The sequence below is a fragment of the Mustelus asterias genome, chromosome 17 (assembly GCF_964213995.1).
Source record: "Mustelus asterias chromosome 17, sMusAst1.hap1.1, whole genome shotgun sequence".
NCBI lineage: Eukaryota > Metazoa > Chordata > Chondrichthyes > Carcharhiniformes > Triakidae > Mustelus > Mustelus asterias.
This window is the reverse complement of record NC_135817.1, coordinates 30022097-30038873: the sequence shown is the minus strand read 5'-3', so window position 1 is coordinate 30038873 and position 16777 is coordinate 30022097. Positions and strand designations below refer to the sequence as shown.

Sequence of the window (16777 nt, the reverse complement as noted above, 5' to 3'; positions counted from 1 at the left end):
TGGCTTGTATCCTAGGATCCTAAAAGTAGCTGCAGAGAAAGTGGAAAGATTGATTGTAACTTTTCAAAAATCCTTGGATTTTGGAGAAGCACTGGAGGTTTGGAAAACTGCCAATGTGACACACCTATTCAAAAAGGGAAGGAGGCAAAAAGCAGGTAACTATAGGCCGATTACCTAACATCTATTGTTGGAAAAATGTTGGAATCAATTATTAAGGAAGTATTGGCAGCACATTTGGAAAATCACAATCTAATCAAGCAGAATCAGCATGGCTTCATGAAAAGGAAATTGTGTCTGACTAATTTATTTGGGTTTTTCGAGGAAGTCTCAACCAGAATATTTAGAGGGAAACCAGTGGATATGTTGTGTTTGGACTTCAAGAAGGCATTTGACGAGCACCTCACAAAAGGTTAAATCATAAATGCCCATGGTGTTGGAGGTAGTATATTGGCATAGGTGAAGAATTGGCTAATGGGCAGGAAACAGCGAGTGGGGATAAGGGGTTCTTTTTCAGGTTGGTGACCTGTAACCAATGGAGTTTCACAGGGATTAGTGCTGGGACCGCAACTATTTACAATGTATATTAATGATTTGGAAGGAAGAAGGAAGTGAATGTACTGTGGCCAAATTTGCAGATGACACAAAAATAGGTGGAAAGCCAAGTTGCAAGAGGGATACGAACAGTTTACAAAGAGATATTGATAGGTTAAGTAGGTGGGCAAAAAGTTGATGATGGAGAATAATGTGGGAAAATGTGAAGTTCATTTTGGAAGGGAGAATAAAAGAACAGAGCATTATTTAAACGGAGAAAAATTGCAGAAAGCTGCAACACAAAGGGATTTGGGGGGGGACTTGTGCACAAAACACAAGCTAGCTCACAGGTTCAGCAGTTTATCAAGATGGCTAATGGAATGTTGACCTTTATTTCAAAGGGATTGGAGTATAAGAGTAGGGAAGTCTTGTTGCAACTGTACAAGGTATGGTAAGACCACATCTGGAGTACTTCGAGCAGTTTTGGTCCCTTTAGTTAAGGAAAGAAATCATTTCATTGGAGGCAGTTGAGAACAGGTTCACTCAGATGATCCCGGTATGGAGGGATGGTCTTGAGAGCAAAGGTTGGACAGGTTGAGACTCTATTCATTGGAATACAGAAGAATGAGAAGTGACCTCATAGGAAGCTGAAAGTCACCTGAAATAAAAAATGGCCCGTATTGTTTTGTTCGTTCTGGAAGTAATCTAAAATCATGTTTGTGTTAAAACTTGCTTTATTGATAATTATCTAATTCCTTGAGAATTATTTGTGGTTGATGTTCATTCATTTTTTTTCTCCTGTAAAGCCTTCACGTGCTTCTTTCCTGCACATGCACGTTGCTTGATAAGCTGAAAGCTACTCAACCTCAACCTCTTGGTCATCTCATAACATTAGTTGAATGGATGGCTCCAAACAACTCTGAATGGGAAAATATGAGGCAGAAACTTACTCCACAGGTAAAATACAATGTCCAGCCTAACGTAAACTTGCACCCATTTATTTTTTGATTAATTCATGAAAAGTGAGTGTCACTGGCAAGACCAATATTTGTTCCCCATCCCTGATTGCCCTTGAGAAGATGGAGGCAAGCCACCTTCTTAACCTGCTGCAGTTCACCCGGTGTAATTGATACATCCAGAGTGCTATTAAGGAACTTCCAGGATTTTGACCCAGTGAAGAAATGACAATTTAGTTCCAAGTCAGGATGGTGTGTAGCTTGGAGGGGAACTGCAGATGCTGGTGTTCCCATGCTTGTGCTTCTTGGTGGTAGAAATCTGGGTTTGGATGGTGTTGTTGAAAGAAACTGTGTTGCTGCAGTACATCTTGTGCATGGTGCACATTGCTGCCCCTGTGCGTCAGTGGTGGAGGGAGCCAATGTTTAAGGTGGTGGATTGGGTGTCAATAAAGCAGGCTGCTTCATCCGAGATGGTATTAGACTTCTTTAGTGGTCTTGATGCTCCGCTCATCCAGGCAAGTGGGGTGTATTCCATCACACACCTGATTTGTGCCTTGCAGAAGGTGGACAGGCTTTGGGAATCAGGAGATGAGTTATTGGCCACAGAATTCCCAGTCTCTGACCTGTTCTTTAGCCACAGTATTTATGTGGTTGTTTAAGTTTCTGGTAATTATAATTTAACTCTTGTAAATTTGTAAGCTTCTGAATTTCTTCTGGGCAATCCTTTAATGCAATGATACGATATCGTTTGAAATTTCATTCATTGAATTGTAACTTCAGCCACTGTATTCAATGATTAAATATCACTTGGTGACCTAACATGACTGGTAATTTTAATGTTTATAATTAAAAATAAAATGGATTTCTTGATGCCATCTAAAAGTTTAATGATACATAACTTGCAAAATTTAACATGTGATTTTTTCACAGTGGCTGAGTAAAGTGTTGCTGATGGAGCAGCTGAGTCTGAACAGAGATGCTTTGTGTGCTGGCACTGATATTTACTCTTCTGACAAGATACCAAATCATTTGTGTACCACGGCATTATTAAACCAAGTGCTATTACAGATACTAGAAGCCGATATCTTTAATGAACAGGAAGAAATTCATTCAGTCATCTCTACATCACAAAGTAAGTTTGCTTGGGAGTAAAACTAAATCACTGGTGTTAGTCATGTTGTTAGATAATTAACTACAGATATAAATATCTGTTAAATAAAAATCACTGATGCGTGTGGAATAGTTTATGACCCACACAGCTAAGAAAATGATTTAATATTTATAATTCAATAAGCAAGGAGCTTGTGGAATGATATTTCTGTGGTTAAACACTAACAGTGCAGTGGTCAATATGGTGCTAGAACCATACATGTTATAAATATATAAATCTTTTTTATAGGAAGAATTTTAGTTTGAAAGGTAACTAAAATGAAAATGTGTATGCTTTAACAGTGAACAATCCCTATAGAATAGCTATTTTTTCTGTGTTTAAATTGCATATTTATTTATTCTAATCGATTAATCTGCCCATTATCACTGCTGTTCACACTGTCTGAGGCATCTTGATTTGCGGATAGAATCAGATTTGGGACAAGAACTTGAAGGCAATTCCAATAATGAAATTCCTTTTGTTCTTAAACTACACAAGTCCACTTAATATTCAGACCGCCTTTACATCCATAAAATCTGTCTCCCTAAAATGGACAGAATTAGGAGTTCTCATCTTGGGTACTGCTGTGGGAAGCCACTTATCACCACTTTAAATAGAATTTTTGAAAAATAACTATTCACCCCATCATCCGTTTTCCCTTAAAATGATGACTCTCCTTGGTTAATCCTCGTGTTTCTAAATGTTGACCAAAGTAGCTCAAATTATGAAATTTGTGGGTTTTCCTACTGTTAACATTTAGAATATAATTACTCGGTCTATCATCCTCCCTTTGTGAACAGAGATGGCTACTCTTCAGTTCTGTGGCACAGTAAAGAGAATTTAAAAATAGTGGCCAGAGTCTCCACTATTTCCTCTCTTGACTCTTTACCTCTCAATCTATCCAGCGCGATGATGTATCCAATGCTATGTACCTGTTGGGCAGTCCAGTTACATGGGTTTTGACATACCTGAGAGTCCTAACTCCCTCTCCTGCCATTGTAGATGGTTGCTAAGTTCTCTCCTAAATTATCCCCATATCATGACATATCTGACACCGATCTCTTTGACCAAGCTAGTTAAAGGTGCAATATAAATGCAAGTTTTTTAATAGTGGCCACAGATTGGCAAGCCAAGATTCATAAACACCTCACCCTCTTTTATGCTGTATCCTGTGCTTCAGCAATTATATTTTCAGCGATTAATGGAATTGTACTATCCTATAGACTGAAGATCCTGTGTACTGCACCTACCCTTTAACTCTAACTTCAAAGTATAAATAGTATTAACCTGAACTCCCACATCACCAATCAACGAAAAGCGATGAAACAAAAGACTGGTAGAAAGAAGAGTAGGGTCGATTAAGGACTGAAAAGGAGAATATAGCATGGGATGCAGCTGGCATGGCTGAGATACTAAATGAGAGCTTTGCATCTGCCTTTACCAAGGAAGAAGGTGCTGCCAATAAAGTGACAGCAAAAGAGGAGGTAGTTGAGACATTGGATGCGCTAAAAGCTGGTGAGTATTGGAAAAAATAGCTGTAGTTAAAGTTAATAGGTCACCAGGACCAGAGCAGAGACATCGAGGATATTGAGGGATGTAAGGATGGAAAATGCAGATCCCCAGAGAGACTGATAACCTTTGTTTAAAAAAAGAGAAATTGAGGCCAGTTAATAGGTGAAAGAATGACACAAATGTCATATTTTAAGACATTCAATGTAACAAAAAAAAGAAATGTTTGACTGACTGAAGCCTATCTGGCAAATTCTACTTCAAACTACAGAACAGAATTTTTCCCTTTTTACTTGTAGCAAAAAAGCATTTTGCAGGATACATTACACTGCCCTTTTAGTAGACATTTAATTCTTTAAGATTCTGTCCAAAATAACTCTTGGCTTTGGAGATTTTGCTTCATTTCCTTTCTCAGTCTGGTAACTTTTAACTACAGAAAAGCCCTTTATGATGAGAGTATTATTGGAGATCCTCCCTCGAACACAAACTAAATGAACTTTTCATTCACAAATTTGGTCTTTTCAATCCTAGTGTGGTTTCCATCCGCAATCTATCACAGTGAGCCATAAAGTCTTTCAGCTTCGCTCTCTCTCTCTCTCTATCTCTCCCTTTCTCTCTCTCTGCCTGACTCGAAGACTAACCACTCTGTGATAATCAGTGAGAGTTTAGGAAATGCACGATACACAATGCCTGTACCCTTTCCACCTCAAAGCCATCACCATGGCAATTTGATTGATTCGGTTCTGTATCCAGGTAGAAATACTGATAAATTCTGCTTGAGAGCCCAACTCTCTTTCCTCTTGTGCTTTAAACTTCCCATTTAATTCCAACTCTTTACAACCTGACATCTGAACACTTTCCTGGGACTTTGGAAACTCACACTGGCAGCTGCCATTATGTCCAAATATAATAGCTTCCCAAAACAAAGGTGGTATGGGAGGACGAAAGAATTGCAAATATTGCACCCATGTTCAAGAAAGGGTATAATGATCAGCCCAGCAACTACAGGCCAGTCAGTTTAATCTCTGAGGTGGGCAAACTTTAGAAACAATGATTTGAGACAAAATTAACAGGCACTTGAACAAATGTGGGTTAATTAAGAAAAGCCGGCAAGGATTTGTTGAGGGCAAATCACGTTTCACTAATTTGATTAAGTTTTTTGATGAGACAATATGGTTAATGTGGTACATGGACTTCCAAAGGATGTTTTATAAAGTGCCACATAACAGACCATGAAATAAAAGGGACAGTGGCAATGTGGTATGAGGTTGGCTAAGTGAATGGAAACAGAGTCATGGTGAAAGGTTGTTCTTTGGACTGGAGGATGTTACATAGTGGGGTTCCCCAGGGGTTGGTATTGGGACCACTGCTTTTCTTGATCTATATTAATGACCTAGTATGTGAAAGGATGGAAGATGGGATAAAAGACAAAAGGGAGGTCTGCGATAGGGTGGAAAGCAGGAGAGATTAAATGGCAAAAGAGATGACGTACAAAGTCTAAGGAAATGAAAGTCTATAGGAGGTGTGAATGGCAAATTAACGAATGTCTGTCCTAATGTAAAAGGAAAAAAAGGAAAGTAAGACAATAAAATGAAAACCTGCAAAAAAGCGCACAAAATGGACAAAGGCTGCAACCCGAAATTGTTGAACTCCGTGTTGTGTGGAAGGCTTTTAAGTGCCTAATCATAACATGAAGTACTGTTCCTCAAATTTTAAGCTGTACTTCATTGGAACACCTCAAGAGACCAAGGGCAGATGTCAGAATGAGGAAAAAGGTGGAAAATTAAAATTGCAGGCAGTCAGAAGCTTGGGGTCACACTTGTGTACTGATCAGCAGTGTTCTGCAAAGGAGTCACCAATCTGTGTTTGGTTTCCCTATTGTAGAGGAGGTTGCAACATGAGTCATGAATGCCACTCTATTAAAATGGAAAAAAACGTGTTCATATAAATTGATTAGATTTGAAAGAACTGCTAGGGGACTTGGGCAGTAAGAAGGAAGGAGGGAAAAGGGCAGTCATTGAAAGGTGTTGTGGGGAGGGGAAGTGATATTGGGAGTGATTGAGGAGTGGATCAGAAGGAATGATCCCTCCAGAATGCTGAAAGGAGAGGGGAAGATAGATTTGGTGGTGGCATCATGGAGTGCCAAAAATGGTGAAAAGTGATCTGTTGAAAACTGAGGCTCCTAAGGTGGAATGTGAGGACACGGAACCACGTCATTTCTGGGAGGGAGGAGAAGGGGTGAGAGTCATTGTCGTGCTTGAGGACCCTGTAAGCCATGGTGGATGGACTGATGTCGAAAGTTGCATCATCAGAAGAAATGCATAGAAACGGAGAAGCTTGAAGAATGGAATGGAATCCTTACAAGAAGCTTGTTGTGGGAAAGTGTAGTTCAGGTAGCTGTGGTCTTGTGGTGAATTTTGATTGATAACCTATCCCCAGAAATGGAGTTTGAGAATTCAAGGGAGGGGGAGGACGGGAAGAGTCAAAGATGTACAGTGTGAAGATGAGAGATGGGTGGAAATTGGAAGCAAAGTTGATGAAATTTTCCACTTCAACTAAGAACAGAAAAGAGCACCAATTCATTAATGTATGGAAAAAGTGGTGTATATCAAAGTGCTAGAAAAAGAGCCCACAATAAAAGGCAGGTGCAGCTCAGACTAATATGGGTTGCCATAACAATATTTTTTTATTTGGAGGAAATGAATATACTTAAAGGAAATGTTGTTCAAGGTGAGAACAAATTCAGTCAGATGGAGAAAGCCGATGGTGGATGGAGGAGCATGGTGGTGGTGATGTGCCTCCAGTCAAGAAAGAATCAGGGAACCCTCAGACCATCCTTGTGGAGGATGGAGGTATAGGGAGATTAGACCTGTTGAAAAGGAAAAGGTTAGGACCAGAAAGCTGGAAATTGATGAGGTGACTGAGGACACCAAAAAGTCACAGGTGTTCTTATGGTCCCATGGGAGAACTATAAACCAAACAACCCTCAAATATAGAAATCGCTGACACGATTTCACTTTTTGTAGCTTTAACATGAATCTAAATCAACATAAATTAACTGATAAATTGTGGTTGGGAAAAACTATAATTTGCACATGGGATAGCAAATATAACAAAGACCATCTCATGAAATTACAAGCATTTGCATCTCTCCTCGCACCAATGTGACACCATTTGCTATCTGAGTCTTTCCAACTTGGCCTCGGGTTGGCTTTCTCACTTTCCCACTCAATTGATTTGGCCCTTAAATTGGATTCACTTGGCAGCCCTACTCCATCCAAGGTCCCTGGAGATGATTGTCACCTGAGTGGCACACTCAAAGTCCAAAGATGTGCGGGTTAGGTTGATTGGCCAGGTTAAAAAATTGCCCCTTAGAGTCCTGGGATGTGTAGGTTAGAGGGATTAGCGGGTAAAATATGTGGGGGTAGGGCCTGGGTGGGATTGTGGTCGGTGCAGACTCCATGGGCCGAATGGCCTCCTTCTGCACTGTAGGGTTTCTATGATTTCTATGATTTCCTGTAAAAGCTCCTTAGCTAGACTCATGACAGTCTTGTGAGCACAGATTTCCCCCAGAGATTCCTTTATCCGACCCCTTTAATAACTCTCATTAAACTCATTGACTCTGGCAAAACTGAAGAAACAGCAGTTAAAATTGTCCAATTCACAATCCCTGCTCTAACCCTGTCTCCAGCTTTTTATCCTGTTTAACTGTATCACATATGCACAAATTCTTACTGTGCCTTCTCCATTTTCTTTTTACTGCAGCTTTCCTTTGTGTCTAGTCACACAGTTTCTGTCTTAACTCCCTCTCTGTTGGTACTGCTTCCAGGCCAAAAATCACCAGGTCGCCTGGACCAGTGTTTTTAATGATTATTCAAGAAAATTACAATTGATTGATTTACAATTGTTTCAAACTCGTAAAAGTCTTTTTCAGACATTCTTAAAAACAATTACATTCTACAGACACTAAATAAATTACAAATTTTCTTTATGGTATTGCTTCCAGATCAAAGTGTGAAGAGACTGGGCAAGAGCAGGGGAAAGTGTCGAGATGGGAAGAATCAGTTCAGTGGGCAGGAACAGGTTGAAATGATTGGTCTACCAGGGCAGTCCTGTTTTGGGAAGAAGGTAGAAGTGGGTTGTTTGGGGTTGGGTATTGGACGTTGTGGAGGGACAATCTCCAAAAGGAGGTGAAGTCAATGACAGTTAATGACACATCCTTTTTAACTAATTCATTAACCTATTTCCTATTCAAGATACAGATAAATACCCAAATAAACCATTTTAAAACAACTCCTAGTATGGAAAGCTGAGTTTATGCCATAAATTAAATCAAAATACAGTAAAATAAATTAACATGTAAATACTTGTGTCCTAATTGCTCCTTTTGATGCTAATCACACTCCCTTTGGCATTCTACTAGTTTCTCACAGCTGGAGACTGATCTTCCTGCTCAGATGAAATTTATGTTATCTTAATTCCTTGCTGGGTTTTCACAAATCTGATCATCCTCTGCTATATCGATCACATGGTTATTGTTCATGTGTGAACCACAACTTTAATTGCTAGCAGGCTCTCCTATAATTACAACTGAACACAGCTTGGCCTCATTCATTGAGTGGCAATTGCAGAAGCAAGGACAAGGTGCAGTTTTTGCACCTCCTTAACTCGGTGATATTGAGACTGATTGCAGCATTCCAGCTACATGATCAATTATGTCTTAAAATTATGGCTTTGTGTTTGTGCACAAGGTATAAACGTATATAAAAATGTTCATATCAGAAGAGCCCAGACTACATCCAGTAATGCAGCCTAGACTGAGTTTCTAACCTTATGGATTATTGAAAATCCAGTAAACTTTGTCTTTTTTTCTCTATTGCTTCTCAGCAGATGTGTCAAGTGGCCAAAGTTACCAGCACAGTTTTGGTTCTCAGTGATGGCTAATGTTAATCAAATAACTGTTTTACACCATATGGGACCTTTTCACAATAGTTGACATGGTGACATAACCACAGGATACTGCCATGTTGGAAGAAGTGAATCATCCAACCTGTAGCAATGTAGCTCATGATATATCAGTAAAATTGCTAATCAGTTTACTAAGGTCTTAATTAATTTTTTGCAAATGCAAATTATTTCAGTTAATTAATTGTTTTGAAAAAGGTTTTCCAATGTTTTAAGATTATCAGCAAAGGTTCACTAAATTGGTCCCTGGGATGAGGAGGTTATGATGTGGAGATGCTGCTGTTGAACTGGGGTAAGCACAGTAAGAAGTCTCACAACACCGGTTAAAGTCCAACAGGTTATTTGCTAGCACAAGCTTTCAGAGTATCGCTCCTTCTTCAGCTCCCACTCAGCTGAAGAAGGAGCGACGCTCCAAAAGCTTGTGCTACCAAATAAACCTGTTGGACTTTAACCTGGTGTTGTGAGAATTCTTAATGAGGAGGTTACCCATGATGATAGGCTATAAATTGGGCTTATACTCTCTGCTATTTAGAAGAATCAAAGGCAATCTCATTGAAGCCCTCAAAATTCTGAAGGGGCTTGATGGAGTAGATGTTAAGAGTTTTTTTTCTCCTGGCCAAGGAATCTAAAACACAGGGACAGAGTCTTGGGATAAGGGGTCGATCATTTAGGACTAAGATGAGGAGAAATTACTTCTTGCAAAGTGTTGTAATTTTCTGGAATTCTCAATCTATTCTATGGATATTTCATAGTTGAATACATTCAAGGTAGGGATTGACAGAATTTTGGTCTCTGGGTGAATTAAGGGATCTGTGGAGTGGCAACAAAATGGAGTTGAAGCCCAAGATCAGCAGTGATTGTACTGAATGGTGTTCTTGTGTTAAAGTGTTTTTTTGTCTCGTGAATTGTACTTTCTAGTTGTTTCCCATAGAATTCATTTCTTTGCTTCAACATTGTTATGTTATTTCGTACAGAGATAGGAGCTAATTGTAATATGAGTATATATCCCGGGGTGTTCCTGATGCACTGCAGTCAAATGCTGAGTAACAACATATCAGTCTATCAGAAGAGAAAACTGAAAGAAATACACTTGAAGCTCCGGCATTTTAAATCTAAAGTGTGATTATTTCTAACTTATGTGAAGCAGAAAACATAACATATAAGGATCAAGTTAGCAGATTCTATGGTAACTTTCTTAGATATGTCCCTTTAATACTGCATTACATCATTCTATTGTGTAACTCTTCTGTTAAAGTACTCTCTGTCGCGTTTCATTTGTTTTGTCATTGTTTTCTGTCTGCTTCCATAAGGCTAATGTTTATTCTGTAAATAAGAGAATCATGAAAATAATATTAGAACCATTTTAATGCTAGGAGCACACATTCAATTCTATAATGGTGTTTTTATAGTGAAAACTAAGTAAGTGCCAGGTTTGTTAAAGCAGTGTCGTAATGTTGTCTCTTGTGTATCTTGCCTCAGGTGTTGAGCCTGTTCTCTTGATTTCCCAATGGTCATCACAATGGATGTTAAGGATTAATAATGCTTTCTGTGGGATTTTGCAGGCCATCAACCAACTACTTTCCCTACCACACAACTGTGTCCAACATCTAGCACACACAACCTAAATGACCTTCTTTCCTGGCTACATTTATTTTCAAAGTACCGATGTAAGACTCTTCATGAGGCCTTCATAGTCCACTGGCCTCATCCAATGCTTCAGTGATCAGTCTCCTATCATCACCCTTCACATTAGTGACTGATGCATCCCTATGAGGTGGGGTGGAGAAAAATATGTTAATATTAATTTCCATTCACTATTTATATGTATTTCATGTTAGAGGGCACAAATTAAATAGACCGATTAGCTTTACACTTTTTTAGATTTGTGAAACAAATCTGACTTGGTTTATAATTAAACACGTGGCAACATAATGAAAAGACTTGAGACATCTGAGTGTTCTGTTTCATTTCAGGAGATATTCAGGATACCCTTACATTTTGTTTTTGTTTTTACTAGTTGCTGCAGAGATGTTGTACTCTTTGCAATGGTGTGAAGAAATGAAAGATTTTTGTCCTACTATTTCGAAGTACCATGAGCTGCTTCTTCAATTTGATATTACACATGAAAGACTGAGGAAAGCCTGCAGCACACTGTGTGAAACTCTTTTCAGCAGGTAATCAAACTTATTTTGTGATTGAGCATTTATTAACTCAGTAAACTCTTATTGCATTGTATTATGACATTTTTTTAAATTAATTCATGGGATGCTGGCATCAGCCAGCATTAATTGCCCATCCTAATTGACCTTGAGAAGGTGGTGGTGAGCTGCCTTCTTGAGCTGCTGCAGTCCACATGGTGCAGGTACACCCACAATGCCATTAGGGAGAGAGTTTCATGTTTATTGACGGTGAAGGAAGAGCGATATATGTTCTTCATGGAGGGAATGGATGTTTATGGATGGTCCCGATCAAGTGGACTACTTTGTCCTGGATGGTGTCAAGCTTCAAGTGTTGTTGGAGCTGCACTAATCTAGGAAAGGGGAGAGTAATCCAACACACTCCTGACTTGTGCATTGTAGATAGTGGATAGACTTTGGGGAGTCGAGAGTGAGTACCCACTACTTAGTTCCCAGCCTCTGACCTGCTGTTATAGCCACAGTATTTTTATGGCTGGTTTCTGAAGTGGTGCCATACCAGAGTACCATGGAACCACTCTTGACATTTTGGACCTCGTTTGAGATCGATGCTATCCTCTTACAGTGATGGAGCACTCACTCTATCAATATTTATGACCCTGTACCTCAATTTGTCAGTATTCCTCAACTTGGGCGGCTGTGAATTCATTGGAATTTTAACGCCTGTGCCCCTTTGTAATATATGATTCTTGTGGAACTTTTTTTCCCCTTGTTTTGCCTGTGTTTAACGATGGCAACATCACCCATCCTGAGACACCCTGAGAAGGTGATGGTGAACCTTCTCCCTGAACTGTTGCTGCCCTTGTGGTGAAGTGCAGCAACAATGGTACGAGTTAGGGAATTCCAGGAATTTGATCCATCGTCAATAAAGATACTCCAGTTCTGTGTCAACATCAGATGAAGTGTGATTTACTTAGGAACTTGAAAGTGATGGTGATCCCATGATGTTGCTGCTTATGTGATGTTGACTGCTACATGATGATCCTTCTTAGGCATAGAGATTGAGTGGCTGGAAGATAAAACTAACCTTGACTTCTGCTGTAAATTTTGTATATCATTGTTTAAAAATAAGTATAGTACGTCAATACTTTAGTGCAAGTTGAGCCGTAACTATGCAATAAACAACTTTTTTGTTTTGCAATGCTTCAGTAAGGGGTAAATAATGACAATCTTGGATCCTGATCAGCATGTACCAATGCAAATGATTCTGAACATTTTCTTTCAGACACAAGATTTGCACATATCCTACATTGCAATGTCTGATTGACCTCAAAGATCTATTGAGTACATTATTGCTGCTTACACAATACCTTGAGAAAGCGGAAACAGGAATTTAAGGGAACTGGAAATTTAGTATGAAACATCTCTTTCCTCTCCCCATTCTCAAATTCTATTTTTGTAATAGATTAATCAAAACATTGAACTGGGCTATATTCTTAATAAGCTTCAGTGGTGGTGCTGACTATAATTTGGTCACTCATATAGGATGCAGCGTATAGGATTAGGTTAATTCCTACTTTTATAGAGATAACATCTTGAGAAGAATCACATAATGGTACAGTGCAGTTTGGAGCTATTTGCCCCATCTAGTCTGCGTGGCTCTTTGGAAAAACAATTCAGTTAGTCTCATAACCCCGCTCTTTTCCCATATCCTTGAAATTATTTTTTCTTTCAGGGATTTATTTAATTTCTATTGAAGGCTACTGTTGAATATTTTTGTTGACAGTAAAAAAGAAGTTTCAATATTAATGAGATTTTCAAAAATGAATCTCGGGTAGAAAGGAGAAAATGTAACACTTAACTCCCAATAGAAGCAACAATGAGCATTGACCTTATAAAGACAAGTAACTACACTTTAGATGATCCTGTATGAAATCCGTGGAATCAGCATCAAATCTTAGTAAACCCCATTTGCTGATAAATTACTTCATGTCAGGCAAATATATTTGAACAGTGGATGAAAATTAAATTATTGGAGGGAAATTCTCTTAATCCTTTTTGTAAAGAAGAGGGAACAGGAGGAGGCCATTCAGCCCTTCGAGCCTGTTCCACCATTCAGTTACCTCAATTTATCTGCCTTTCCTCCAAATTCCTTGGAAGCCTGACTGAACAAAAATCTCTAAGGACTTTTTTTCTTCTTTCAAATAGATCATTACAGAATGGATTACTCTGGGCTTTAACTGCATCTCAGTTTCTCACCCAAACAAAAGTGGATGGTGGTTGCAACCTAAAACGACTGTACACTACAGTGGAGAGGTAAGGATTTGACCGTGTCACGAAATAGCCTTTTGGGCACAGACAGGACTTGTGTATTGTTGAAAAAAAGAGGTAAAAAAGAGTTTTTCATCTTGCAGTCAACAGATTTGTCGTTTTCCACGAGAAACCCAGCTTTGGAATGAGACCTAACCTCCTGATAATAGATGATACATTTTCTATATTTGAATCTGCAGCTGCATGTAAGAATTTCTTAAAGCATCTTAATGGGCTTCATCCTGTACTCAAATTCACCTTTGCAATGGAGCAGTCAAATTAACCCCTTTCTTCGACATGCTGGTTGAGAAATCTGTCAATGGGTTCTCTACTGCTGTCTACCTCAAGCCTTCCTTCACTGGTCAATATACATGTTAGGATTCCTACAGTTCCATGTGCTAAAAGATTGGTCTTACCAGCAATTTTGAGCCATCGTTTCACTGTGCAAACTTGATGCTGAATAGGGCACACCAAAGCTATCCTGCAGGATATGCTACCGCGATCATTTCTTGCTTTATGTCGCACAGACGTTTGAATGGGCCTAAGGCTACTGTCCTGAAAAGTGCCCAGTCTAGCAAGGGTGAGTTTTCTCAAACATTTGATCAACAGTTGAGGCTAGTAATTTTGCATTGCTGCCATGCAGTAGCAACACAAATGGTATACTCCACTAACAGCATGCTGCCGTCAAGCCAATACGATGTTCTGCCTATCACACAAAAGAGTAATGTGCTGTATGAATTTCGGTGCTGGTGTGTAGGCTGTATGCCTCAACAACTGGTGAATCATATCAAACAGCATGTCCCTTCAGCTGTTCGTGCCAGGCAAAGTACTGACTGTGCCAAACCAGTCCGTGCTTACAAAATTCAGAACATTAGATGTGATTCCGCAGTTGGACAGTACTTCTTAAAAAAAAATCCTGATTGGTTAGTAGTATTATTCTTAGCACAATTCAAGATTATCCTTATTGTGGCTCATTTACATGTGCTATAAGCTACATCGATTCACACACAGGGCCCTGTCCTTTGCAAACAGAAATACCAAATGGAATTGTCCAGCCTTTCACACCAGTGAGATCGTCCAGTCCTGCTGACAATGAATCACGTGTTTCCTGGCAGCGAGGGGTGCATTCAACAGGAAACCCCATTGACGACAGGACCAGAAGATCATGACGCTAGCTAATGGCGGGTCATCTCTGCGGCAGGTTTTGCAGAAAATCCCTCCATGTCCACGCAGTGCACCTTTTTCAACTGAACAAAAACTTAGAACATAAGAACTAGAAGCAGGAATAGGCCATTTGGCCCCTTGAGGCTGTTCCGCCATTCAATAAAATCATGGCAAATCTTTTCGTAGACTCAGCTCCACTTACCTGCCCACTCACCATAACCCTTAATTCTTTTACTGTTCAAAAATCTATCTATCTTTTCCTTTAAAATATTCAACAAGGTAGCCTCAGCTGCATCACTGGGCAGGGAATTCCACAGATTCATAACCCTTTGGGTGAAGAAGTTCCTCCTCAGCTCAGTCCTAAATCTGCTCCCGCCCCCTAGTTATGGTTTCACCCACCAGTGGAACCAACCTCCCTGCTTCTATCTTATCTAATCCCCTTCATAATTTTATGTTTCTATAAGATCCTCCCTCATTATTCTAAATTCCAATGAATCTAGTCCCAGTCTCTCCTCAAGCCAACTTGGGGGATAGCTATTCCCTGATTCATTCCCCATGGCAATGCCTTGACCAATCAGAGTTGACCTGCGTGGTTTGAATTTAAACAAAAGCTTGGCAGTTGTCTGTTCCCTAATGCCATTTCCATGACAACACCTCTGCCAATCAGAGTTCGCTTGCCAACTAATCAGCGCACTCATCTCATGAAGTGTAAATTGTTGTTCACTTTAGAATTCATATTCTTGCGAACCTGTCCTGATTAGTACAAGTTGAAAGTCTTTGACAGCTTGTCAGTTTTTTCAACAATACTCATTCCAAGAAGCTAAAGTTCAATTATTATTTGAAATTTCCTGCACTGTGTCCTTACATTTATTGTTCATGGCAGAATTAGTACATTGTTATCTTGATGATGGAGCTGTTTTATACTGTCTTGTCTTATTTACCTGGAAGAAACCTTACACATTCAAAATTGTATATTTCACAAAGTGGATTTTCTATGGTGGTTGCTTGAACTGTTTTAAATTTATTCCTTTCTCAGAGTTATGAAGCCAATTCACAGAATAGACAGAGCAAGTCCTTAATCCATCTCTTTGCTTGCTCCAAAACCAAATTCAAATTCAAATTTGAATCCAATGCATGGTCCCTCAATGAGAGACCTACTAGATCCAAGCTGACAAGAATAGGCATTACACCTGATCTCATGCTTGATCTTGGGCAAAAGATCGAGAAAAAAAGACTTGAAAATTGCACAGTATAAAACAGATATTGATGTTTATAGTACCTGTTCCTTTAAGACCATTAAATCTAATTGTTATAATATCCTGCAGCCAATTAGGATCTAATTGCAATTATCACATCGTTTTGCCAAGTTAGTTAATTTCTATTTCTGGGCAAGTTTGTTGTAGATTCAGAACTACTTTTTTTAAAGTTGCCTTTATTTTCTAACAAAGGCACCCTCAAAGCTTTTATTTATTATATTTCCTTACCTATAATAAAAATATTGCCCATACAGCATTTCTTGTAATTATAACACCTAGTTCCGGTAAACTCTGCCCTTTTGAGCCCATTTCCAGTGTGCTATTTTTGTCATACTAATGTATTGCTATTGATTTTAATTGCTTCTGTTTGAGCACTAAACACTTGAGCCAGGATTCTCTTCTCTGTTCCTGTCTGATCCGGTTATCATCATAACAAAGAACAAAGAAAAATGTGAGCGTGGAGGCCTGCTGTTCTCTCACTGTCTCAATTGGTATTTACATAGAAACTAGAACAGGAGTAGGCCGTTCGGCCCTTCCAGCCTGCTCCACCCATCATTTTGATCATGGCCTGATCATCAAATTCCTGATTTTCCCTCCCCCTTCCCCCTTATCCCTTTGATCCCTTTGCCCCAAAAGCTTTATCTAATTTCTTCTTGAAATCAGACTTGAGGTTTTGGCCTCAATCACATTCTGTCGTGGTGAATTCCGCACATTCACCACCCTCTGGGTGAAGAAATTTCTTCTCACCTCAGTTCTAAAAAGTTTACCTCTTATCCTCAAACTATGACCCCTAGTTTTGGA

General features: G+C 39.3%; 1 protein-coding gene across 1 annotated transcript in view; it reads left to right on the top strand.

Annotated features, from left to right (window-relative positions):
* Positions 1 to 16777, top strand: part of ltn1 (listerin E3 ubiquitin protein ligase 1) — a 121187-nt gene that overhangs the window by 63676 nt on the left and 40734 nt on the right. The window contains exons 15-18 of the mRNA XM_078232462.1: positions 1338 to 1488; positions 2418 to 2619; positions 11129 to 11285; positions 13455 to 13562. Of these exons, the coding sequence (XP_078088588.1) occupies positions 1338 to 1488; positions 2418 to 2619; positions 11129 to 11285; positions 13455 to 13562 (618 nt within the window). The remainder of the gene's footprint in view (positions 1 to 1337; positions 1489 to 2417; positions 2620 to 11128; positions 11286 to 13454; positions 13563 to 16777) is intronic.